Source organism: Pezoporus wallicus, unplaced genomic scaffold (genome assembly GCF_028554395.1).
Source record: "Pezoporus wallicus isolate ANWC-B61680 ecotype Strahan unplaced genomic scaffold, APGP_CSIRO_Pwel_v1 contig_7265, whole genome shotgun sequence".
NCBI lineage: Eukaryota > Metazoa > Chordata > Aves > Psittaciformes > Psittacidae > Pezoporus > Pezoporus wallicus.
The window spans coordinates 561,030-584,702 of NW_026635568.1; the positions used below are offsets into that span (position 1 = coordinate 561,030).

The 23,673-nt window shown below is 62.8% G+C and overlaps 2 protein-coding genes across 6 annotated transcripts; both read right to left on the reverse strand.

Annotated features, from left to right (window-relative positions):
* Positions 1 to 307: 307 nt before the first annotated feature.
* MPV17 (mitochondrial inner membrane protein MPV17) lies at positions 308 to 8,163 on the reverse strand. Of its 2 annotated transcripts, XM_057396836.1 has the most exons (7): positions 8,055 to 8,163; positions 4,026 to 4,141; positions 3,217 to 3,309; positions 2,743 to 2,838; positions 1,210 to 1,242; positions 993 to 1,045; positions 308 to 916 (listed from the first exon to the last, which is right to left on the reverse strand). In XM_057396836.1, the coding sequence occupies exons 1-7, from the start codon at positions 8,125 to 8,127 to the stop codon at positions 847 to 849; spliced, it is 534 nt and encodes a 177-aa protein (XP_057252819.1). In that variant the 5' UTR covers positions 8,128 to 8,163; the 3' UTR covers positions 308 to 846. The 2 variants fall into 2 exon arrangements, with proteins under 2 accessions (XP_057252819.1, XP_057252820.1); XM_057396837.1 differs by lacking the exon at positions 3,217 to 3,309.
* On the reverse strand, positions 8,164 to 23,507 carry CAD (carbamoyl-phosphate synthetase 2, aspartate transcarbamylase, and dihydroorotase). Of its 4 annotated transcripts, XM_057396834.1 has the most exons (45): positions 23,318 to 23,506; positions 22,896 to 23,035; positions 21,756 to 21,885; positions 21,011 to 21,153; positions 20,763 to 20,904; positions 20,081 to 20,252; positions 19,823 to 20,008; positions 19,637 to 19,749; positions 19,339 to 19,484; positions 19,121 to 19,252; positions 18,674 to 18,907; positions 18,365 to 18,586; positions 17,814 to 18,002; positions 17,240 to 17,364; positions 17,027 to 17,160; positions 16,835 to 16,947; positions 16,472 to 16,722; positions 16,154 to 16,400; positions 15,938 to 16,036; positions 15,621 to 15,845; positions 15,354 to 15,536; positions 14,999 to 15,217; positions 14,734 to 14,901; positions 14,480 to 14,662; positions 14,298 to 14,402; positions 13,970 to 14,218; positions 13,687 to 13,768; positions 13,341 to 13,507; positions 13,064 to 13,228; positions 12,849 to 12,980; positions 12,558 to 12,759; positions 12,281 to 12,471; positions 12,066 to 12,206; positions 11,879 to 11,974; positions 11,666 to 11,807; positions 11,478 to 11,525; positions 10,953 to 10,997; positions 10,708 to 10,862; positions 10,529 to 10,603; positions 10,228 to 10,440; positions 9,869 to 9,994; positions 9,599 to 9,754; positions 9,429 to 9,530; positions 9,231 to 9,325; positions 8,164 to 8,286 (listed from the first exon to the last, which is right to left on the reverse strand). In XM_057396834.1, exons 1-45 carry the CDS (start codon positions 23,400 to 23,402, stop codon positions 8,184 to 8,186), a joined length of 6,771 nt encoding a protein of 2,256 aa, XP_057252817.1. In that variant the 5' UTR covers positions 23,403 to 23,506; the 3' UTR covers positions 8,164 to 8,183. The 4 variants fall into 4 exon arrangements, 2 of the variants coding, with proteins under 2 accessions (XP_057252817.1, XP_057252818.1); XM_057396835.1 differs by lacking the exon at positions 11,478 to 11,525; XR_008970552.1 differs by lacking the exons at positions 8,164 to 8,286; positions 9,231 to 9,325; positions 9,429 to 9,530; positions 9,599 to 9,754; positions 10,708 to 10,862 and having other exon boundaries at positions 23,318 to 23,507.
* Positions 23,508 to 23,673: the final 166 nt, after the last annotated feature.

The following is a 23,673-nucleotide window of genomic DNA, read 5'->3' on the forward strand; positions in this document are numbered from 1 at the left end:
AGGACCTGGGGACCCCCTAAGCCACCATACACCCCTTCTCACTGAGACAGCCAGGATAGCCCCCCTTCCTCAACCTGCTCTGCTCAGCACAGTGCCAGTCTCACACTTGGCTCCTTAGGGATGAAACAGAGCGTGGAGCTGTCAATCATCTGCCCCAAGACTCTGCTTAGCTGCCCACCCCACCAAGGGGACAGCACGGCTGCAGCAGCTCCCCAGGCACTGGAATGATCAGCCTGAAACGGCTTCTGTGCAGCCCCCCCGGTGTGAGACGGGACGGCCACATGCTGAGTGTCACAAGAACCACAAGTGAAAACCACTGTTTATTTGGTGCTCCAACTGTCTGAGCCACAGCAAACCCTGCCCTCAGGAGGAGTATGCCCAGCCTGTGGCAGCGGGTGCTGCAGGGCTGCAGGCACAGCGCAAACAGCCTGGGATGGGGCAGCCCCTTGGCAACACCATCCCCAGCTCCAAGCGGGACAGTGCACAGCACAGCACCTGCACCAGCACCCACCCAGCGCTGCTCCCGCTTCTCTGGGGAAGGACAGAGCAACGTCCATGTCAGGCTCACCCTGTGTGGGGTAAGGGGCTGGGGAGAAGAGTGAGCGCAGGCGGTGAAGCACGCTGAAGGCAGAGCTGCTGTATCCAGAGCAGGCACTGACCCATCTTGAGGTGTCCCTGGAGCAGCAAGGGCTGTAGCTGTGAGTGATGGGGGTTCCAAGGAGAGCGGTGGACGGCTGCTGCCAGCATCCTGCGTATCCCAGCCCCAGATATGGGCCTGTTCCAAGGGCTCTGGGGGTGCAGCAGGGTCAGGCAGCATGCAGGCAGGGAGGGGACATGGCTTCCACCTCACATCCGATTTGCTTTCCAGGACAGGTAGCAGTTCCAGACAATAGCAACGCACTGGACGACGGCAAGCCTAGGGACAGAGGGGACAGGGTCCACAGCCGCAGGTTCTGGGAGCCCAGGAACCAGGGCCATGGCTGCGTTACTACCTGTGCTTCAGGGGCACGAAGTAGAAGTTTGCAATTTGTACCGGTGGCCAGATCTGTGCAGAGAAGGAGGCAGCGGTGAAGGGGCCCTGCCAGTGCCCCTGCCCCGTGACCAACTCTGCCCAGGCATTTGGGGTGTCCAACCAAGCCCACAGCAGCATCCAAGGCAGGGGACAAGGACAGGACCATGAAGGAGCTCAGCTGGGGGCACAGCACTTACACAGTAGTTGGTCAGCAGGGCATCTGTGTAGTCCTAGGAGAGAAGGGGGACCGTGAGTGCTCAGAACAGCTCTGCTGCTGCACAGCCCCACTACATAGCTGCCCACAGCCCCAGCAGTAGTGGCCATTGGCACAGCTCCAGGGAGGCCCCAGCACTGGCAAGAACAGTGCAGGATGGCCAATGTCCCCTGTCACATTCCCTCAACTTCATGCCTGCTCCAGCTGGGCACAGGGCACTGCAGCCCCTGCACATGTGGGGTGGCAGGGAGAGGGTGGCCACAGCTACTGTCTCTTCCTGCTGCCAACATGGCCTTTAGTGCCACAGCCAGGCCTCCACATGCTGCCCTGCCTGGGCAAGCCTGGGAAGAGAGCAGGGGCAGGCATGGGGCAGTGTAAGGTGCAGAGAGGGCAGGTGGCGAGCTGGGCACCTGCAGCAGACTCAGGTCTCTGTGTCCCCCAGTCCCCCTCCCAGGCACCATGAGGCAGGGATGGAACCGGGGCAGTGCCCTGGGAGCCCGAGGCACTGCCCTGTCCTCGTGCTGCAGCTCTACCCCACGGCAGCAGGATGAGTCCCTCATCAAGGCTGGCTGTGACTCAGCCAGCAGCCCGGTCTCCTCCCGGCACTGGCCAGCAGCCCAGGATGGGGAGAGAAGGCACAGGGGTGATGGATGCTCTGCTGACGCTTCCTCTGCGTGGAGAGAGACGGATGTACCCCAAGCCAGGGGTGAAGGAGGCTGCCAGCCACCACTGCCCGGCCCCAGCCCAGCCCCTTCCCAGGGCAGGAGCCTGCTCAGGAGCCATGGATCAGGGAATCACACACCACTATGCCCAGGCACCAGTGGGTTTCCCTGAAGGGGGGGCCAAGATAAGATACATGGCACCACTTGGCTGAGGTGCAGTTGGGGTGGGTGGGAACACTTTGGGTGCCTCATCCCATGGCTGGTGGTCACCAGCTTCCCAGTGACTCACGCTCTGGACATGCTGACTCAGCTTTTGCACTGATTTCCAGCAATTACTGCTAATGGGAGCCATCTCCATAATGGCTCTGGAGATGCCAGGAGAGGGGCCTGATGGTGAGCTGGGTGGCACCAGGTGGGACCCAAAAGCCATGCCACAGGGAACCACTCTGACACCAGCACCCAGCAGACCAGCAGCACAAGGCACCCATCACTGTGGGGCACTGGGACCCAGCACTGAGCCCAGCAGGACCAGCCATGTGCACCCCTGGGCCCTGGCCAGGCAGAGAGCTGCTCTGTGCCCCATAGCAGTGGGGTCCCGAGGCACAATAGCTGGTTGGAACTGGATGATATTTAAGGTCCCTTACAGCTCTAACCATTCTATGATTCTATGTAGACCAGGCTACAAGGACAGGAGTACGATAGCAGAGCTGGGGACCCGCAGTCAGTGCTGGGCATGGCTGGGCATGGGCACAACCACAGATGGGAGCAGCTGGCAGTGCCAGTGCACCAGGAGGAAATGCCAAGGCACCCAGATTATTGACAGCCCCACACCACCCCAGGGGAGCAGCACATACCTGCTGGATCTTGGACCAGTTCTCCTCCACTGACAGACCATTCATTGCTCCTGTGATGGCAAGGAAGCAGCCAAGGAAACATGGTGCAAAGCCCCCCTGCAAGAGAAGAGTCAGGGCACGATGCTCAGGTGCCTGTGGTGCTTGGAGCTGGGCCTGCAGCAGGGGTGGGAGGCACAGACCCAGCTTGCCTCATGCCCTGGGGCTACTCAGCCTACTGCAACCCAGCACAGAGCTATACAGAGGTATGGGAACCACCAAGGGGCCTCTGGAAGGGTCTAAGTCCAGGCGAAGGGCATCTGCTCTGCAGCCCTTTCCACCCCAGCCTGCCACTGCACTGGGGCTAGTCCTGGCCTCAGAAACTGGGGCTCAGAGAGCAGGACACAACCCGCGGCTGTCCGCAACATGTGGCTGCACCAGCTGCCCTGTCCCACTGCACCAGCCGCACACAGGCATATTAACCCACATGGCACTTACCTGGTCCAGGACCATCTTCTTCACAGCCACAACTTTTGTTGTCCCTGGGATGAGCTGATCCAGGATCTTGTACCAGCCACCCACAACAGGACCCTGCAGCAGCCAGGTGTGAGGGGCAGTGTCCTGCCCTGCCAGGTCACAGGGCATCGGGGCTGGGGGGATCTCCAGAGCTGGTTACGTGGCCCTGCCCCAGGCCTGGAACACAGGGACGGGCCCTGCCCTGCTCCACACTGCCATGGGGCAGCCCCCCTGCATCACACAGATGCAGTGGTGCCCACAGCCTCCCTCCTCTCCCAAAGCACTCTGCCAGGCAGCACCAGGGCCTGCTCCAGCAGGACAGGTGCAGGGCTTCATGCCCAAGACACCAGGCAGGGCTCCGTGGTGGGGACCTGGCTGTGCCAGTGCTACCCAGGGACCCCCCTGCCCAAGCCACCAGCACAGAGCACAGTGTACAGATCTGCCCCCCGAGCACAAGAGCTGATGGCTCAGGATCCAGCCTCATCATACCCAGCAGAGCAAAGCATGTTTGCACCCCTGGCTCTGGTGTCACCCTCTTGCCCAGTGAAACCTCCGAGGGGCTGGCACCAGCAGTGGGAATGGACAGGGGTGCCCAGGCTGCACGGACAGAGGCTGCTGACCCCATCCTGCAGCAGGGTACAGAGATGGGGTGCTCCTCCTCAAGGGGACCCAGCTCTGCCTGTGGCTGCTGGAGGCCCAATTCACACCAAAGCACTGTTGTCTCACCTGCCAAAACAGCCCTCCATCCCACTCCACCATGCATGCGTTACTGAACCCATGCTGGCACTCACCACAAAGCAGAAGCCGATCACCATCATCTTCAGGGTCCGGGAGCCGTGGTGCCCCTGCAGCCCTCTCTGCTCCACCACCTGCTGCGCGATCACATCACCAGCTCCCATGAGGAGCCCTGCAACCAGCACAGCCCGCTCAGCAGCAAGACCCCACAGCGCCCTGCTGACAGTGGGTCCTGCCCCTGCCTTCCTGCAGCACCACTGCCCGTGCCTGCCCTGCGGCACAGGCCCTCCTGCAGCAGCCAAGTGCCTCGTGCTGCTCTCTGTATGTCTCTGGCTAAAACTGTGGGGCTGTGCCACCTCCCCATGGCCCTGACATGGGGCTGATCCATCACCCCATGATCTAGAGCCAGCTGTGCCTGCGGCTTTTGGGGTAGAGCCCACCAGGCTGCTGCCGGTGCTGCTGGCACAGCTCCTTGCCTTGTTTTCCATATCAGTGTGAGGGACCTTCTGCTGTGCGCGTCCCCTGCGGGCTGCTGCTCAGCTGGTCCTTTGGCAGCTCCTGCTCCATCCTACACTCTTGACCTCTTCGACGCAACTCAGCTGGCCCTGTGCTCCTTCCCCTGGCCTTTGTGGGCTCTCTGCTTATTCCCCTGCTCCTCCCAGGATGGTTCCCAGGCATACCTCCAGCCCTGCTGTGATTTTGCTCCATTCTTGGAAACCCTGAACCTAGCAAGACTTCATCTTGGGTAGCGCCAGCCCCAGCATCCCCCCTCTTCCTGCCAGCCCCAGCTGTGCTGCCAGCCTAAAGCCAGCCCTGCCCAGAGGGTCCCCGTGGGCGAATCCTCATGGGCAAAGGGTGGCAGGGCCCCAGGTGCATCACCAGGAACACCCAGCCCTCCCTCCCAGAGCCATTGGTCTCTGACAGTCCCCAGCTGTGCCATGGGGAGCAGGTCCCAGCCAAAGGGAACAGACTCTGAGCTTCCTGCGGGCAACATCCAAAGCCAGCAAGCAGGAGGGGAGAGGTTCGGGCCTCTTGCCCCAGCCACGTGGACCAGGGACGCAGCATGGCTCCTGGGAGCCTTCAGGCAGGAGCTAGACCTGGCCCAGCATGGCTGCAATGGCCAGTAGAGTCTGGAGGCAGCCCAGGAGGCTGGGCAGGAATCGGGACCTCAGCCAAGGCCATCCAGGCTGGCCATGCCCCAGAAGGGCTGGCCCGGTCTCTGCAGCCCCACGGAGCTGCTGCGCTCCTGGCAGCATCTCCTGCCATTTCATCACCAGTTCCATCTCCCACCCTGGACCAATGCAGTCCCCAGGGGCTCCAGCTCTGCTGCTGGACCCGAAGAGCTGCTGCACTGCTCCGTGATGGCAGAGCAGCCCCTGCCAGACCACGGGCCTCGGCAGTGCAGGGGCAGGGGGGAAGCATGCGAGGGACCCCCAGCCAGCATGACAGAAGGTCTGTGACTGCCTGCTGGCTGCTTTCTGTGGGCAGCCTTCCCACTAGGCACAGTCAGGCTCCCCCCGCTCAGCACTCATTGAGAAAGCGCAGCGGCAGCACCAGCGTTACTCATTCAGTACCGAAGACTCCAGGCGCGGTGCCTGGTGGTGACGAAGCAGCACCAGGGATGCTGGGGGTGGGTGGACAGGGACAGGCTTGTCTGCACCCCTGCCTGGGCCTGCGAGTGCAGCCAGAGCAAGGCCCTTGCAATGACACCACTCACCCGGGATGGCACTCACAGTGCCACTCACACCTGCTGCAGCTCTGGTGTGGGGCTGAAGCCCCCACTGCAGCCCACACCATGACCACCAGAACCGGCCCCTGCTGACCCTGCTGCCACCGCTATGTCCCACCCCAGGCTGGGAAGAACCAGCATGCACAGCAGCGCTGGACGCAGCCGGTGAGAAGGGCAAGGGCTCCCCGCCTTGTGCTGCCCAAGCTGCAAGGAGGCAATTCCTCACCTGCTCAGTGCACAGCAGTGCCAGGGGCAGGCAGGAGGCAGCAAACAGCCCCTGCCAGGCCGATCGCACTGGTTGCTGTTCCCACAGGCAGAGGACTTTGAAACGGGCCCAAGCCTAAGTAGGCCACACTGTCTGTGTTCCCTGCGGGCCTCGCCGGCTGGTTGCTGGAGCCTGCACAGCCACACCACAGGAGCACAGGGCTGCTCGCGGCAGGCAGGGACAGCAAGGTCACTGCTGCGGGCACGTGCTGCTGCCTGCTGTGCCCAGACCCTGCTGGCTTCCTGGCCTGGGGCCTGGGATGCAAGAGGCAAAACCCTGCTTGACCCAGCAGCTCTCACCAGCAGGTAGGGCAGCAATTCGGCAGGCGAGCACAGCCGGACACACCACGCACATTCAACGGCCAGCAAACCTCCTTGGCCTGGCCCCAGCTGGCAGAAGAGCAGCACTGGGGGCTCCATGAGCAGTGAATGAGGACAGCGCTGGAGGAGGCTGGGATCTGCCCAGCGTGGGGCCCAGGGCAACCTGCCTCTGCTACATGGAGCAGGGTACAGACAACAGTGAGCTGAGTTTGGCCTCAGATGGGCTAATTCCTTGCTGGAACTATAAGGACAGCAGGAAAGCTCAGCCAGGGGCAGGGCTGCCCTGACCCCAGAGGAACACCATCACAGCCTTGCGTTGGGGCTGGGCCTCGGTACCCACTGCAGGTATGGAGACATGCAGACCCAAAGGCAGAGCTGCTGTTCAGTTACAGCAGCTAAATCCAGCGCTGGGCACAGCCCCATGCTCCTGAGGGCTGCCAAGGGCCCGAGGAATTGGAGGTCTGCACCTCAGCAGGGCCGCTCCAACCCAAAACAGCAACAGGCAGAGCTGGAGCCTCAAGCCAGCCTAGAGCTGCACTAAGCCTGATGCAGCAGCAGGCAGGGCCTGCCGGCGAGGCTCCCACCTTCACCTTGGCCTCCCCCCAGGAATCGAGAGGGATGCGCAGCCTGGCCACGCACAGTGCAGGGGGTGCCAGGCCACAGACGCCATCAAATCAGATAAAAATAACCACAGAACAGTGAGGTGGCCTGGCAGGACCCCAGGCAGCCTGGCAGGCAGGGCAACGTGCTATCATCCCCATGGGCAGCCTGGAGGAGAGGCAGTGGCTGCATGGTGAGGGAAGCACCCCAGCACCCCTACACTGGCACAGCAGGGCACCCCCAGACCCCACAGACTGTGCTTCCCCCATGTCCTAGGCTGATGGGGGAGCAGTGTCAGCAGGGAAAGCTGCGAGCAGAGGGTGCAGAAGGGAGCATGCAGGGACCCTACTCCTGGTCACCCCATGCTGCAGCCCCCTGCATGGCTGGGGTGTGCAGAGGGGAAGCTGAGGTGGCTGTTGCTCAGGAATGCAAGCCCTGTGATGCCTTCGCTGGAGACTATCCCTAGGGCACATGGAACAGGGTGACGGTGCTGGGGCAGATTTATGGCACCTTCCAGCCCTGCAAGCAGCAACACCAGTAAGGAGATTACATCACCCGTGTAGAGGCCCAGGAGCCTGTCAGGGGCTCAGCTCTCTCCAGGCAGCAGCTCTATATCTGACTCAAGCCAGCCAGAGCCTCCACCTTCGCCAGCCCACCTGGGGGAGGCTTGGCCACATGCTGTGCTGGCTGAGCCCTTAGGCACAGTCTGCAGCCCACTGAATCCCCTCAGGAGCAACGTCCCAGCTTCCATTCCCACTCAGGGGCAACAAGGCTGCCAATGCAACCTCTACCCTCCGTTCTGGGGCAAGTTCTCGAATTGTGGGACGCTGCACTAGGGCTGCGCCTCCTCACAGCCCCGCACCAGCCCTCCTGGCTCCAGTGCAGAGCCCCCTGCAGCCGATGTCCTGAGCCTGAAGAGGACCAGAGCTTTTCGCTCAGTCGGACCCACGGCGGGCCTCTGCTCCCCGCTGAGCCTGGGGGAACGGCAGCATCTCCTCCCCCCGAACACGGACCCCATAGGCACTGGGACCGCCCCGACGCCCGCGGTGTTCCTCCCACCGAGGGTACAGTGCCCACAACAGCAGGGCAACGGGGCCTCGGGCGACAGCGTCGGGGGGCTGCGCACCGCAGAGGGTGCGGAGGGGCTCCGGCTCGCAGGGCCGGCCCTTACCGGCGGTGAGCGCCTGCGCTGCCCCCGGCCGCCGCGTCAGCAGCCGCCCGCAGCCCCTCCACAGCGCCGCCATGGCCCGCGGCGCGGCGAGACGACGAGGAGTCGCGGGTGAGTGACGCGTTTATTGTGTCAGTACCGGCCCAGCACCGTGGCCAGCAGCGCCATCCGCATGTACATCCCGTTCTCCGCCTGCCGGAAGTACGCGGCGCGCGGGTCCGAGTCTACCTCCACGCTGCGAGAGCGGCGTCAGCACGGAGACAGCAGGCACAGAGCACAGAGCACACACAGAACATACACAGAGCACACACAGAGCACAGAACATACACAGAACATAGAGCACACACAGAACATACACAGAGCACACACAGAGCACAGAGCACACACAGAGCACAGAACATACACAGAACATACACAGAGCACAGAACATACACAGAACATAGAGCACACACAGAACATACACAGAGCACACACAGAGCACAGAGCACACACAGAGCACAGAACATACACAGAACATACACAGAGCACAGAACATACACAGAACATACACAGAACATAGAGCACACACAGAACATACACAGAGCACACACAGAGCACAGAGCACACACAGAGCACAGAACATACACAGAACATACACAGAGCACAGAACATACACAGAACATACACAGAACATACACAGAGCACAGAACATACACAGAACATACACAGAGCACACACAGAGCACAGTACACAGAACACACACAGAGCACAGAGCACACACAGAACATACAGCACACACAGAGCACAGAACATACACAGAGCACACACAGAGCACTCACACACAGCACAGACCCCCGCACCCTGAGACCCCCCAGACTCCCAGACACGCTGCCTCCAGCACACCCCATTCCCCATCACCCCACGACCTCCCAACCACTGCCCAACACTGTAGCCCCAGCTCCCCCAAACTCCCAATCCCACCTCCCAACCCCAACACCGCAGCCCGCATCATCCCAGGATCACCCCCCTTCTGCCCAGCACACGCCATCCCCCATCACTCCAAGACCCACAACCCAGCAAACCCCAGCTGCAGCTCCCCCAACCCTCCCCTGGCCCCCACACCACAGCCCACATTGCTGCAGGACCCCCCAACACTGCCCAGAACACCCCATCCCTGCACCCCTGCTGCCCTGCTTGTACCTGATCTCATTGACGCGGGGCAGAGGGTGCATCACCACCATCTTCTCTTTGGCCCGGGTCATGATGTGGGGTGTGAGGATGAACTGCCCAAAACACTGTGTGGGGAGGGCATGGGGGCAGCTCTGAGCCCAGGCCACAGAGCCACCACCCCATGGGCTGCCACCTCCTGCCAGAGTACCCCCCACCCCTCTCACTCACAGCTTCATACTCCTCAGCCACACGGAAGCGCTCCTTCTGGATGCGGGTCATGTAGAGCACATCCGTGTCTGGCAGCGCCTCCTCGATGCTCCCAAACTCCTCCTGGAGAGGCACTGTCAGCAGGTCCATGGGGGGGTGTGGCCCAAACCCCCCCCACCCCACTTGCTCACCTGCTTGATGCCCTTGGAGGCCACAAAGCTGGTGATGTCGGTGGGCATACGGAGGCCAGGGGGAGTCACGTAGCGGAGGTTGACACGGTACTGGGTGAGCAGGCGGGCCAGGGAGTGCACCGTGCGCCCATGCTTCAGGTCACCCACCATGGTGATCTGCGGAGAGCGGTCAGCCTGACCTGTGGTCCCCAACAGCCCCACCCGCCCCAGAAAATGACCTTTTAGCCCCACAGCACTTTGGGGGGGCTGCCATGGCTCCCAGTGCCGTACCGTCATGCCATTGACAGTGCCCAGCTCCTCACGGATGGTGAAAATGTCCAGCAGTGCCTGTGTGGGGTGCTCCCCTACCCCATCCCCGGCGTTGATCACAGGCTTGCGGCAGTGCTTCGCGGCCAGCTGGGAGCACAGGCAGGACTGAGCACAGGCACAACATGGCCCCCACCAGCCCCACACAGGGCAGGATCTGGCACTTGCCCCTGGCACCTGTCCAGCCTGCCCCACCGGGAAAAACCACAGCCCTGCCCCAAAGCACAGGTCCCCACCATCAGGGAATGTCCTCCAAGTGCCTTCAGGGTAGGATGTGGCTGCCCTCACTGCAGGCAGCAGACAGCCCCACCAACCCCATTCACCTCAACAGCGCCTGGCTGGGGGTGCCGCAGCACCAGCACGTCAGCATAGCAGCACATGGTCTGCACGGAGTCAGCCAGCGACTCGCCCTTCTGCACCGAGGAAGTGGCCTCCGAGAAGGACAAGACAGAGCCGCCCAGCCGGCTCATGGCAGCTGCGAAGGAGCTGCTGGTCCTTGTGCTCGCCTCGTAGAACATGGATGCCATCACCTTGCCCTGTGGGGGCCACACCATCATCACAGGGCTCTCACAGCATTGCCTGGCGTGGCCAGGGGTCTGGGCAACCTCCCCACACCTGGCTCACCTTGAGGATGTCCAGGCTCCGCTCCTTCTGCACCAGCATGCGCAGGGTGTGTGCCACATTGAAGAGATGCGACATCTGTGGGGAGAAGAGGCTCAGCCAGGGCATGGCCAGCACCAGTGCCCCTGACCCATGCTCATCTGGGCACCCATGGCCCTGCTCCTGCTATCAAGCCCAGGCACCTGCTCCTTGGAGAACTGCTGGACGGAGAGGACGTGCTGCCCGACAAGGGGGTGCAGCAGTGGGGATGTCTGGAAGTGGGGCATGCCCTGGGGGGATGCCTGGCGCGGGATGGAGCCTGGTGGGTAGAAGTAGTTGTCCTGGATCACAGCCAGATCTGTAGCACCGAGAAGAGCAGGTCAGCCCACGGGGGTAGTCACACAGAGCCCCAGCACACGCAGCCACCGTGGATCCACGGAGCACTCACCTGCCTCTGCCACCTTCCTGCCAGCCTTCTCACGGGTGTCCTCGGCTGGGTGGGAGAGGGAGCAGTGGCATTAGAGGGTGTGGGCAGTTGCGGCACCCTGGCTACTGCTCTCCCATGGTGCTGCCAGGACGGCACAGCCCTCCTGGCACTCGGCAGCACTGTGTGAAAGCACCATGGGGCCCAACGCCAGGGTCACAGCCACCCAGAGATGGGGTAGGCCAAGACCCAGCATGGCACTGCGCCCCACTCCCTGTGAGCCCCACAAAACATGATCGGACGCAACCCAAATCACACTGGCAGGCGAGGGGTCCCCGAGGTGCCGTGCGGGCTGGGTGAGGGGAGCAGGCAGGCACAGCCATGTCCTGCCCCACAGTGCGCTGTCCCATTACACTGTTGGACACTGCGTGCGCGGGCAGCCCGGGGCCAACACGGCACCTGGGGGAGGGGATGCACTCATCAGCTGCGGTTAGTGCCATTAGTACAGCCACGTTTCATTGTCAGAGTGAGTCCCCCCTCCGATATTACCGGTGCCTCGGGCGCCCGGGCGGTGCACAGCTCCCAGCCTCCGGAACACTGAACAGGACACAAGGGCTGCATCAGCGGGGCCGTCCAGCTGCGGCCCCAGACCCCGCCCTAGGGCGGCACACGCTTGCTGCCCCGCTGCCCACCCACTGCGCTCCGCTGTGCCGTGACAGTGACATCCCCCTCCTTACCTGGCAGCCCTGGGTCAGAGGCCCGATGGATGCGGGGCGGGAGGTGGAAGCGCCCATCACCTGTGGGGCCAGCCCGGCGGGGGCTGGAGGCTCGGCCACGCAACATCTCACCAGCCACCACGTGACGGGGCCGCTCGGGGGTCTGCAGTAAGAGACTGAGCTGGAGCTGGGGCAGAGCATGGAGCCCCTCACCTGCCCCACACACCCCAGTACCTTTGCACTCTCCTTGGTGGGGGCTGCATGCGGTGGCAGCACAGTGCCCGAGGGCCATTTCTTCACATCCTGCCCATAGCCTGGGGGCACTAGCACCTGCAGCCATGGGGGTGATGGGGTCAGTACTTAGGGACCCCAGGGCTGGGGGACCACACTGATACAGGCAGATGCTCACATGGAGTCTTACCTGCCCGTCAATGTAAGCGACCTCCCCACGCAGAACCACCCTACGCACCGTCCCCTTCACTTTCATACCCTCAAAGGGTGTCCAGCGGGCCTTGGAGAAGGCCATGCAGCTGGGGATGATCCACTCGTGCTCCAAGTCCACCTGAAAGGACAGCAGGTCAGAAGTAGCAGGGCTAGGCCTAGGGCTGGATCTGGGGTGGGCATGCAGGGACCCACCTCCACATAGGTGTCCTCCTGTGCTGGCAGCCTGAAGATCTTGCGGGGGTTCTCATAGAGGCGTTGGATGATGTCTTCCACAGTGAGCCGCCCCTCAGAGACGGCCGTCAGCAGCAGGGGCAGCATTGTCTCCAGGCCGGGGAAGCCAGGGGGTGGCTCAGGGCCCTGCTTCTCTTCCAGCGTGTGGGGGGCTGTGGGGCAGGCCTAGTTATTGCAGGACCTGCTGCTGTCCCCATCCCATGCTCCCACGCCATGGCTGCCACACCCCAGGGCTCACCATGGTCTGTTGCGAAGCAGTCGATGGTGTCCATGTTCTCCCAGAGAGTCTCCATGTCCTGGCGGGTGCCCAGCGCTGGCCGCACAGCTGCTCGGCCCTCCCCGAGGCGCCCCAGGTCATCCCGGCACAGGAAGAGATGGTGTGGGGCCACCTCACATGTCACCGGGATCCCCTTCTGCTTGGCTGCCTTGATGAGGAGGATCTGCGGGAGAAGCAGTGAGGGGGGACCCCAGACAGCCCCACACCCTGTCACTGGGGCTCACAATCCCCCCACTGCACCCCACCGCTCACCTCCTCCCTGCGGGCCACGTGGCAGATGTGCACAGGGCGCTGGTACAGCTGGGCCACCATCAGGACAGCGGCCACTGTCTGCCGCTCCGCATGTGCCACGATGGGCAGGTGCCGTGGCCACTGCTCGAAATGCTGGGGGGGGGGACAGAGTTGCTGGGCATCACCACCAGGAACAGGGTCCAGCCCCGTGGCAGCCCCTGCCTGTGGTGGCTCACCTCCATCCACAGTGACACGTCGTCCATCCGCAGGTTGGAGAAGGTGTCGTTCAGGTACATCTTGAGCCCGGCGGCTGCCCTGGCCAGCGGTCCCAGCAAGCTGGCATTGTCCAAGGAAGCCCCCAGGAAGAGGGCAAAGTCACAGCGGGCCCCAGCCTCGGCCAGCTGCAGGGTTGAGAGGTGGTGAGTGCCAGCCAGGGTCAGTCCCACTGCAGGCAGTGAGTGCACCACATTTGGCACTGCAGCACCCAGACAGGGCACATGGGCAGCCCCTCACCTTCTGCACCAGGGTGAAGGAGGTGGCGTCAGTGATAGCAGGGCTGGTGTTGGGCATGGCACACACCATGGTGACACCCCCAGCCAGGGCAGCTGCTGTGCCTGATGCAAAGTCCTCCTTGTGGGTGCTGCCCGGCTCGCGCAGGTGGACATGGACATCAATCAGGCCTGGGGAGTGGGGCAGCATCAGCACAGGCAGCCCTCAGCCACAGCGGATGCAGGACACCCTGGCAGCGCAGCAGGGAAATATCTCCTTTCCCTGCAGCACCTTCAGGTATGCCCTGCCCAGCTCCCAGTGCTGCATCCTTGGAGCCCCTGGCTCCCGCCATGGCCCTGGTCCCATCTACCTGGCAGGCGGATGAGTTTCTGGGATGTCATGCAGTCCACATGCATCTTCAGTGGGGGGGCTGCCCCAATCTGGCCAAGCGCCTGTGGAGATGACAGCCATAAGACAGGACCCATTTTTCAGAGACACTTGGGACCAGGGCAAAGACGTCTGCCCAAGCTGCACCCAAAACTGAACCTCCCAGCAATGACCATGTACCACAGCAGCACTTTCCTATCATAGCCTGTCCTCTTCTCCCTTCACCTGCACCCACATCCCTTGGGCCCTGCCACACCCCAGCCCACCTCCACGAAGAGCTTAGTGCACTTGATGTCGATGATGAGCGGCACAGAGTAGTCAACGGCCAGGCGCCGTGTGCGGTAGCCCTTGGTGACAAAGGAGGAGAGCCGGCGGCCCCCCGAGTTGCGCATTGAGAGGTTGATGACCATCTCAAAGTGGTTCTCAGCCAGGTAGTCCAGGATGCTGCGCTGGGTCTCCCGGGTGCCGGCCTCGCTGCCATCTGTTTCCTCAAAGTGCCAATCTACAGCCATCACCTGCCAGCAGTGACTTCCATCAGGGCCCTGAGCCCGCCCCAAGGGCACCCATGGCCCCCACCGGATCCTCAGCCCCAACCTTGATGCCGTGCTCGGTGTAGAAGTCAGCGGTGCCAAGGCTGGCGTAGAGCTTGTAGCCAAGGCTCTCCAAGGTTCGCACTGTGGGCAGCAGCTCGCTCTTGTTCTACAACAACCCCATGGCTGGTCAGAGGGAGGGAGAGAGGGAAAACAGGCACCAGCCCCTGCCCCAGCCCCACACACCTTGTAGCTGCCAATTGTCAGCAGGATGTTCTTCTTGGGGATCTTGAAGCCAGTGCTCAGCATGGCTTTCAGGTAAGCCTCACAGCGATTCTCCCCAAAGCAGGCCACCTCACCTGTGCTGGTCATCTCCACACCCAGCACCACATCAGCGCCCGCCAGGCGTGAGAAGGAGAACTGGGGCACCTGGGGGCAGGAAAGGCTCAGGGGCTGCCCAGCCACACGGTCCAGCCTGGACCCTGCGGCCCCCTGCTCACCTTGACACCAACGATGCCTGTGCCTGTCATCAGCCCCACGGGCTCCACATCCTCACCCATGATCACTTGGCTGGCCAGAGCTACCAGGTCCACACCCAGGGTCTTGGAGACAAAGGGGAAGGAGCGGGAGACACGGACGTTGCACTCGATCACCTTCAGCTGGTCATCCTGGGGGAGAGGGGACACCGTGAAGCATGTCTGGGGACACAGGGTGTCTTCCTGCCAGCACTGTGATGGTCCATCACAGGCCCCCCAGCTAGGATACCTTGGCAATGAGCTGCAGGTTAAAGGGCCCAGTGACCTGCAGCTCCTGACCAATGGCATGGACGATGGCCTTGATGCGCTCCAGTGTCTTGGGGGTGATGTCCTGGGGGGGTGTCACCAGCGTAGCATCGCCTGAATGCACCCCAGCATTCTCCACATGCTCTGAGATGGCGATGGCCACCACCATGCCATCACAGGCCACTGCGTCCACGTCTATCTCCTGTAAGCAGGAACATGGTCACAGCCTGCCACAGGTACTGAAGCAGGAGAATAGGTTTTTAGGTACTGAAGCAGGAGAATAGGTTTTTCATGGGGAGCAGGGATGCCCTGGGGCAAGAGCAGCCTCCTGGATGGACCTTGGCCTCCTGGATGAACTTGGAGATGACAACAGGTTGCTCCTTGGACACGGCCACAGCGTTGCTCAGGAACTTTTCCAGGTCACTGTCTGAGTAGGCCACGTTCATGGCAGCACCGCTCAGCACGTAGGAGGGGCGCACTACACAGGGGTACCCAACCTTGCAGCAGAAATGCTTGGCCGACTGCAGGAGACATGGCACCCTCAGGGGACATGCAGATGGTTGGTCCCCACTGGGGTAGCCCCATCACCCTCATTGTCCCCCCACCTCCATGTCAGAGAGCTCCTTCCAGAGGGGCTGGCTGATGCCGATGGAGTCCAGCAGACGGGAGAACTTGAAGCGGTTCTCAGCTGAGTCAATGGCCTCTGGAGAGGTGCCCAAGATGCGGCACTGCTGCCGGTGCAGGGCCATGGCAATGTTGTTGGGCAGCTGCCCACCCATGGACAGGATCACACCCTCAGGGTTCTCCAGCTCGTAGATGTCCATCACCACCTGTGGTAACATGTAAGGCAAGGTCATGGCTGGCAAGGGGGCCATGGCAGCCCTCACTCTCTCCCACTGGACAGGGCTCTAGCCCTGCTCACCTCGAAGGAGATCTCATCGAAGTAGAGGCGGTCGCACATGTCATAGTCTGTGCTCACCGTCTCGGGGTTGTAGTTCACCATGATTGTCTTGAAGCCCATCTGCCAGGGGAACAGGATAAGGTGAGGCCAGGGGCTCCCCAACTCCTCCCTGGCCTTATCCTCTGACCAAGGACACCCAGCCCACGAAGTCTTGTGGGCTGCTGGGGCCAGGCTGACCTTGCGGAGCTCCTGGATGCAGCCGACAGCACACCAGTCGAACTCAACACTGCTGCCGATGCGGTAGACACCAGAGCCGATGACCATGACGTGGGGCTCGCGGAAGGCAAGGTCATGCTCAGTGCCATTGTAGGTCAGGTACAGGTAGTTGGTTTGGGCTGGCCATTCTGCCGCCACAGTGTCGATCTGCTTCACCACGGGCAGGATGTTCAGGTCACGCCGCATCTTCCGCACGGCCAGCTCGGTGCTGTGAGGGGCAGGATGAGTGCCAGGACCTGTGTTGGGGCACAGAGTGGGGCTGCTCCCTCCCCACATTACCTGAGCACAGCCAGGGCCACCTGCTTGTCAGAGAAGCCGAGCTGCTTGGCTCGCTTGAGCACGGCTGGTGGCATGGTGCTCTGCTCCTCGCGGTATGACTCCAGCAGCACCGCGTGGTCTGTGATGTTCTTCATCTTGTGCAGAAACCAACGATCGATCTTGGTGAGCTCGTAGAGACGCCCGATGGAGTAGCCAGCCCTCAGCGCGGCCGCCAACACAAAGATCCGCTTGTCTGTTGGTGTCTCAAGCTCCTGTGAGGCCAGGGTGGAGCAGTGAGCAGGGCCAGGCAGGGGACAGATGACTGCCTCTTCCCCAGGACTGCATTGGCAGCATAGACCCGCACCCCAGATCCCCAGCACTTACCACATCCGAGGCCGGCTTCACAGTGTGGTCAAAGCCCACGCAGTTCTCATCCACCATCCTCAGTGCCTTCTGGAAAGCCTCCTCGAAGTTCCTCCCGATGGCCATCACCTCCCCTGCAGACACAGCTGTGAGCAGCTGGACCCTGTGCCCACTGTGCTGCTCACTCCTGCTGCCCACCTGCCCTGTGCTCACCCACGCTCTTCATGGAGCTGCCGATCTTGGTGCTGACTCGCAGGAACTTACTGAGGTCCCAGCGTGGGATCTTCACCACGCAGTAGTCCAGGCTGGGCTCAAAGTTGGCTGTAGTGGAGTTGGTGACCGAGTTCCTGGGGAAGGGACACGGGTCAGAAGCTGCAACTGTCCTGGCAGGGGGGTGCCCCATCCCACCTGCAGCAGTGCTGTTACCTGAGGAGGGGCAGGGGGATGCCCAGGGCCAGCTTGGCTGCCACGTAGGCCAGGGGGTAGCCAGTGGCCTTGCTGGCCAGGGCTGAGCTGCGGGAGAGCCGGGCGTTCACCTCGATGATGTAGTACTGCAGCAGCAGGCAAGCAGGGTTAGTGGGGCAGTGCAGGATGCAGGCCCTGGGGCAGAGCTCCCCTGGCACTGTGGCTGCTCGCCTGGCACTTAACAGTCACTAGTGCGTAAGGGATGCAAACAGCGACAGGGACCAAATGTGAAGGCAGGTGGGCTGCGGAAGGATAGCCATCACTGATGGCTACGGCAGGATGGAGCCCAGCAGAGACCATCCAAGAACCACGCACAACACTGGGAGGTAGTGAGACCCAGCACTGCCGCACTCGTGGGAGCTGGCTGAGCTGACACAGTGAGATTCACTGGCCCCCAGGTGCCACAGCGTGAGGAGGCTGGTGAGCCACAGCACCATGGGACAGCACTGGGCAGGACCCAGACCTGGGCTCCACAGGGCAGGGCTGGCCAGGGGTGCAGGAGGTGGGACCACTGCCCTTGGGGAGCTGCACTCACCTGCTCTGACTCAGGGTTCAGAGCAAACTGGATGTTGCACTCGCCCACAATGCCCAGGTGCTGCACCACCTTCACAGCCGTGCGCCGCAGCATGAAGTACTCTGTGTCGTTGAGGGTCTGGCTGGGTGCCACGACGATGGACTCGCCTGTGTGGATCCCCAGTGGGTCCAGGTTCTCCATGTTGCACACCTGGCAATGGGGGGACACTATGGGCTGGGGGGTCCCAACTGCTCCACATGCTGCCTGGGACATGCTCCTGGCAGGTCCCTCCTGGCTCCCACTGGACCAACAGGGACTCCCATGGACAGGGACAGCCAGGGCTTGAACATGAGTCCCCAGGACACTGCATGTGTTGCAACCCACACAGAACATGCGAGGGTGCGGGGGTCTGGCTCAAGGGCACAGCTCCTGGTAACATACAGCAGCCATGCTGGCACCATGGAGGGCACTGGGGAACCCTCCCTAGAGATGGAGTCCAGCCCCCAACCCTACAGCACCCGCTCCTTCATCAATCCCCCCAGCAGGCCCAGAGGTCTCCCCTCATCCCATACCGTGACGCAGTTGTTATAGGCATCCCGCACCACCTCGTACTCAATCTCCTTCCAGCCCTTCAGGGACTTATCCACCAGGACCTGGGAGGTGTGGGTAAAGGCCTGGCTCACCAGTGCCACGAGCTCCTCCCGAGTGTTGGCAAAGCCAGAACCCAGGCCCCCGAGGGCATAGGCAGAGCGCACCAGCACAGGGTACCCCAACCGCTCGGCTGCAGCTTGCGCCTGCAGAGAGCAACAGGGTCACGATGAGAACGGGGAGAACAACACCCCAACCCTGCCCCACAACCACCCCTTATGCCACCCTCAGACCTGCTCCAGGGAGGCAGCAGCCTCGCTGGGTGCCACATGCTCCCCAATCTCCTCCATCTTCTCCACGAACACCTTGCGATCCTCCGTCATCTCGATGGAGGTGACAGGGGTGCCCAGCACCCGCACGTGGTACCGCTCCAGCACCCCTGCCTTGGTGAGCTCCACACCGCAGTTGAGAGCCGTCTGCCCCCCAAAGGTCAGCAGCACCCCATCAGGGCGCTCATTCCGGATCACCTGGGGGAAGACAGGGTGGTGGGGCAGGGACCCACAGAATGCACCCTGTGCCCTCCAGCTACCACCATGCCTGTGCTGCCCCTCAGGGACTCCCCCACATGCCATCCAGCCCTCTGTGTATCAGACCCTCCATCATCCCTCTTGCTCCCCAGGCCTGCTATCCCTGCACCCCCAAAACCACCCCTCTCCCAGCCAGTGCTCTGGGGTGCTCACCTGGGTGACATACTCAGGGGTGATGGGGAGGAAGTAGACCTTGTCTGCCAGCCCCTTGGAGGTCTGCACTGTGGCAATGTTTGGGTTGATCAGCACCGTCTGGATGTTCTCCTCCTTCAGCGCTTTGATGGCCTTACGAGAAACAGAGGGAGCACAGATGGTGGCCCTACCCCTGTGGTCACCCCCACTGCCCCAGTGCCACCAGGGTGGGCGCTCACCTGCGACCCCGAGTAGTCGAACTCTCCTGCCTGCCCAATGGAGAGGCCGCCAGAGCCCAGGATCAGCACCTTGCGGGGCCGGGCTCCATCCTGGCTCCCCGTCGGTGCCTTATCATAGGTCAGCCAGTTCCGCAGGCGGTCCCGCACTAGAGGGACATGTAACGCTAATGCCAGGGTGACACACAGCCTGTGCACATCCCCGGCCACACAACCCAGTCTATTGCCCCCTCTCAGCCTGTCCCCTGTCCCACAGCCCCAGAGCCAAGGGCTCGGCCACCCCTTCCCACCTCACACCCACCCGTCTGGGTGCTCCCATCTCCTCTCTGCAGGTCCCGTGCCGTCTCCACGAAGACATCAAAGAGCCCCTCCAGGTCCGTGGGGCCAGCACAGTGCTCGGGATGAAACTGGACGCTGTGGAGGGGGTCAGGCAGGGCATGGCCCCAACCACCCCCTCAAGACCTCTCAGCCACAGTCCTGCACCCACCTGAAGAAGGGCTTGTGCTCATGGACGAGGCCCTCATTGGAGCCATCGTTGGCGTTGGTGAAGAGTGGGGCCCAGCCCGGCGGCAGGCTGCCCACCTCCACCGCAAAGCCGTGGTTCTGCGCCGTGATGAAGCAGCGCTGCGTGTCCTCATGCAGGCACGGCTGGTTGTGCCCACGGTTCCCGTACCTGGGCAGCAGGATGGGCGTCAGGCAGCCCCGGGCACCCAGGACCCTGTGATGACCCCAGGCCCCCACTCACTTCATCTTGTAGGTGTGAGCACCAAGGGCCAGGGAGAGCAGCTGGTGCCCCAGGCAGATCCCAAAGACAGCCTTGGGCTGGGCTGCATCCAGCACCCGCCGCAGGCTGGACACTGTCTGCTGGCAGAGCTGTGGGTCCCCAGGGCCGTTGCTGATGAACAGTCCATCAAAATCTGTGCCAAGACAGCAGCGGGGTCAGAGTGGAACCCCCGAGGTTACAGAGGGCCCCACCGCCCCCAAAGCTCTGCAGGGTCACAGCAGGATCCCATGGCTACCAACAGCGAGGCCCCCAAACCTACGGTGCCCCTGACACCCCAGCGGAGTCACACCAGGGTGCCCTGAACCCACAACATCCATCCAGGCGGCAGCAAGGGCCTCCCCAGTCCCACAGCTGCTCCACGGCTCCCTCCACAGGGTCACATTAGGCCACTCTAGCACCACAGTCAAGAGTCCCCCATCCCACAGCAAGGCACCCAGCCCAGGTCCCCCCATCCCTGCATAGTCACACTAAGGGCCCTGAGCCTCAAAGTCCTCAGAAAGGATGGCATCAAAGCTCCCCAGCCCCACAGCATGAAGCAGGACATGGTTCCCTGCTGCCCCCAGCATTGAACCACTGGCCCTTGCGCTTCAGCCCCCCAGCCCTTGGCAGGGCCCCAGGATAACCTCAGCTGCTGCCACCCCACCTCCAGTGTCCAGTGGATGGTCCCAGGGCACCACAGTGACAGCCGCTCCCCGCTCACACAGGCACCGCACTTGGTTGTACTTGAGGCCACAATCGACCGCCGTGATGCGCAGCGACCCGCTGGGGTTGAACACACAGGGGGCCTGCGGGAGGGGGGACTGTGGATTGTCCTGCCCTCCACAGCCTCGGCTTCCCCTACAGCCATTGGCACCCATGGCCCCAGCCAGGCTCCAGCCCTCCCAGTCCCACCTTCAGTGACACCTCCTGCACCAGGTGCCGTTTGTTCGGGTCCTCAAAGGAGAGATCCTTCACGGGGGTCCCATCTGGCAGCAGCTTCCCCAGCAGAGTCCCCTTCTCACGGATCTTCTTTGTTAGGGCCCGAGTATCCACCCCTGTGGATGTGCTGTGAGACACAGAGCCCCACAGCCCCATCCCACCCTGACACAACACTGTCACCCCTGGCTGGCTCAGACCCCAGGGGGGCAAAACATAGAATCAGCTGGGTTAGAAAAGACCTTAAAGATCATCAAGTCCAACCGTTACCCCAGTACTGCCAAGTCCACCACTAAACGATGTCATTAAGGGCCTCGTCTACATGGGTTTTGAACACTTGCAGGGATAGTGATTCCACCACTACCCTGGGCAGTCTGTTCCAGTGCCTGAAAACTTTTTTGGTGAAGAAACATTTCCTAACATCCAATCTAAACCTCCCCTAGTGCAGCTTGAGGCCATTTCCTCTTGTACTATCTTGTTACTTAGAAGACACCAACCCCCACCTCACTATAACCTCCTTTCAGGTACTTGTAGAGAGCTGTGAGGCCCTCCCTGAACCTTCTCTTCTCCAGACTAAATAACCCCAGTTCCTTTGGCTGTTCCTCCTAAGACTGGTGCTCCAGACCCTTCACCAGCCTCCCAAAACAGAGACAGGTCTGGCTCAGAACTCTCTGCCCCACAACCACCCCCCCACCCAACCCCACGGTCTTCCCAGTCCCACCTTCCAGCCCGGGGATGTTCTGCTCCTTAAGCCACTGGTCCAGGGAGCGGGATGCACTCCAGTGGCTGGGGGTTGCCGAGCACTCACCCACCACCAGCGCAGCCACATGGATCTTGCTGGACTCGAACCACTGGGGACAGTGGTGGGTGGGTGAGCATGGTTGAGCATAGGTCACCAGCCCAAGAGAAGCCCTGTGCGCCCCTTGCATGCCCAACCTGGCTGTCCCCATGGGGCACATCAGGACAGCTACAGCCTGGGGCAGTCCCATGGGACAGGGACTCCATCCCTAGCCCATGGCACAAGACAAGCCCCCACTGTCACCCTACACAGCATGCTAGTCTGTGACAACCCCCACTTTGCCCCCCCCACAGCCCTGTGAGGTTGAGGCTTGATCCAGCTGAGCCCCAGGGTGGGGTGCCTAGGCCCCCAGTGCTGCTGGACCACAGCCCCCTGCCGAGGCCAGCATGTGCTGCATCACAGGCCTGTCAGCTCAGCACATAGAAAAGCCCCGCTCCCTCCAGCCACAGCCTCCCCACAGAGCCCCAAACATGCCAGTGTGTCCTATCCCATAGGGCTCTGGTTCCCAGGATGAGCGCCTGCAGGGCCTTAGCAGGGACCCACATGGCCCCAGCTCAGAGGGAGCAGGGCCAAGGGCTCCTGGTCTGCCCCGTGTGGGACGAGGCTGTGCAGGAGAGACCCCTGGAGTCAATGTTGATGCAGTGGGACCTGGACTCTGTCCCGGGCCAGGCAGCACAGCGGCTGAGGGGCTGGGAGGGGTCTGGGGCCTGGAGCAGGGACTGCACTACCCTGCCTCGTTCCTGGAAGCCTGGGGCCCCCATACTGCAACAGAGCCCCATTAAGGACAGACATAAAGCCCTGCTCCCCACATGCTGCAAGGGCACCCCAACTCCAGCACATTGGGGTCTCCCCCTGCCCAGCTCTGGTCCCCCTAAGGAGCAGGGCACCCCAAGGCCCAGCTGCCAAAGCACCAGGGTCAAACTACGCCTGCGGCCATGTGCTGCCCCGCCCTGGCACCCTGCGCAGCCACGAGCCTGCAGGCAGCACATTGGGCAGTGCCACGTGAAACAGGGGCCCTGCCTGGGTGCTCCAGAGACCGCTGCCTCGGCCCCGCTCACTCACCCTGCTGAGACCGAAGGGGTCGGTCTCGTCCCCGGGTACCCCGTAGTTACCGACAAGCGGGTAGGTGAGCACCAGGATCTGCGCCTTGTAGGAGGGGTCAGTGAGGGCTTCGGGGTAACCCACCATACCGGTCTGGAACACTGCGAGCGCAGAGAGACGAGACGGAGCATCGCGGCTGTCTCGCGTCCTGCCGGTGGAGGCACTCGAGCCCTGGGAACAGCCGCCCCCATCCCCCAGCGCCCCGGGCCAGCCCTGCCGCTGCCCCACGGCGGGCGCCGAGCTCAGGGGCGTCACCGTGCACAGGCCGGACCTCCCCCCTCATCCCTTCCCCCCTCTCCCGCTCGCCGGGCTCGGGCCGCCCCCAACATCCGCCGCCGTCCCGGACCCGATCCCGGTCCGGCCCCGCCCCTGGCCGCACTCACCGACTTCCCCATCGGCGATGGCCCCGACGGCCCCGAAGGGGCGGCCGCGCAGCACCGTCCCGTCCTGCAGCACCAGGCAGCCCATGGCAGCGCCACGTGCGCTCCAGCGGCTCCGCGGCGGCGACCGAGCGAAGCGCGTGCACCGCGGCGGCAGCAGCGGCAGCGGGAGGATCCGGGGCGGGGCCGGGCCAGGCCATTCCCCGCGGAGGAGCGGGGCGGGGCGGCAGGCGGGGGACGGCGGCAGCACCTGGTTCCCGGGCCCCGCGGCGGGGCAGCGAGGAGCGGGCGCGGTGGGCGCGCTGCGTGCAGCGAGTCAGGGCACGATCGCGGAGCAGCGGTGGAGACCGGCCTCGGGA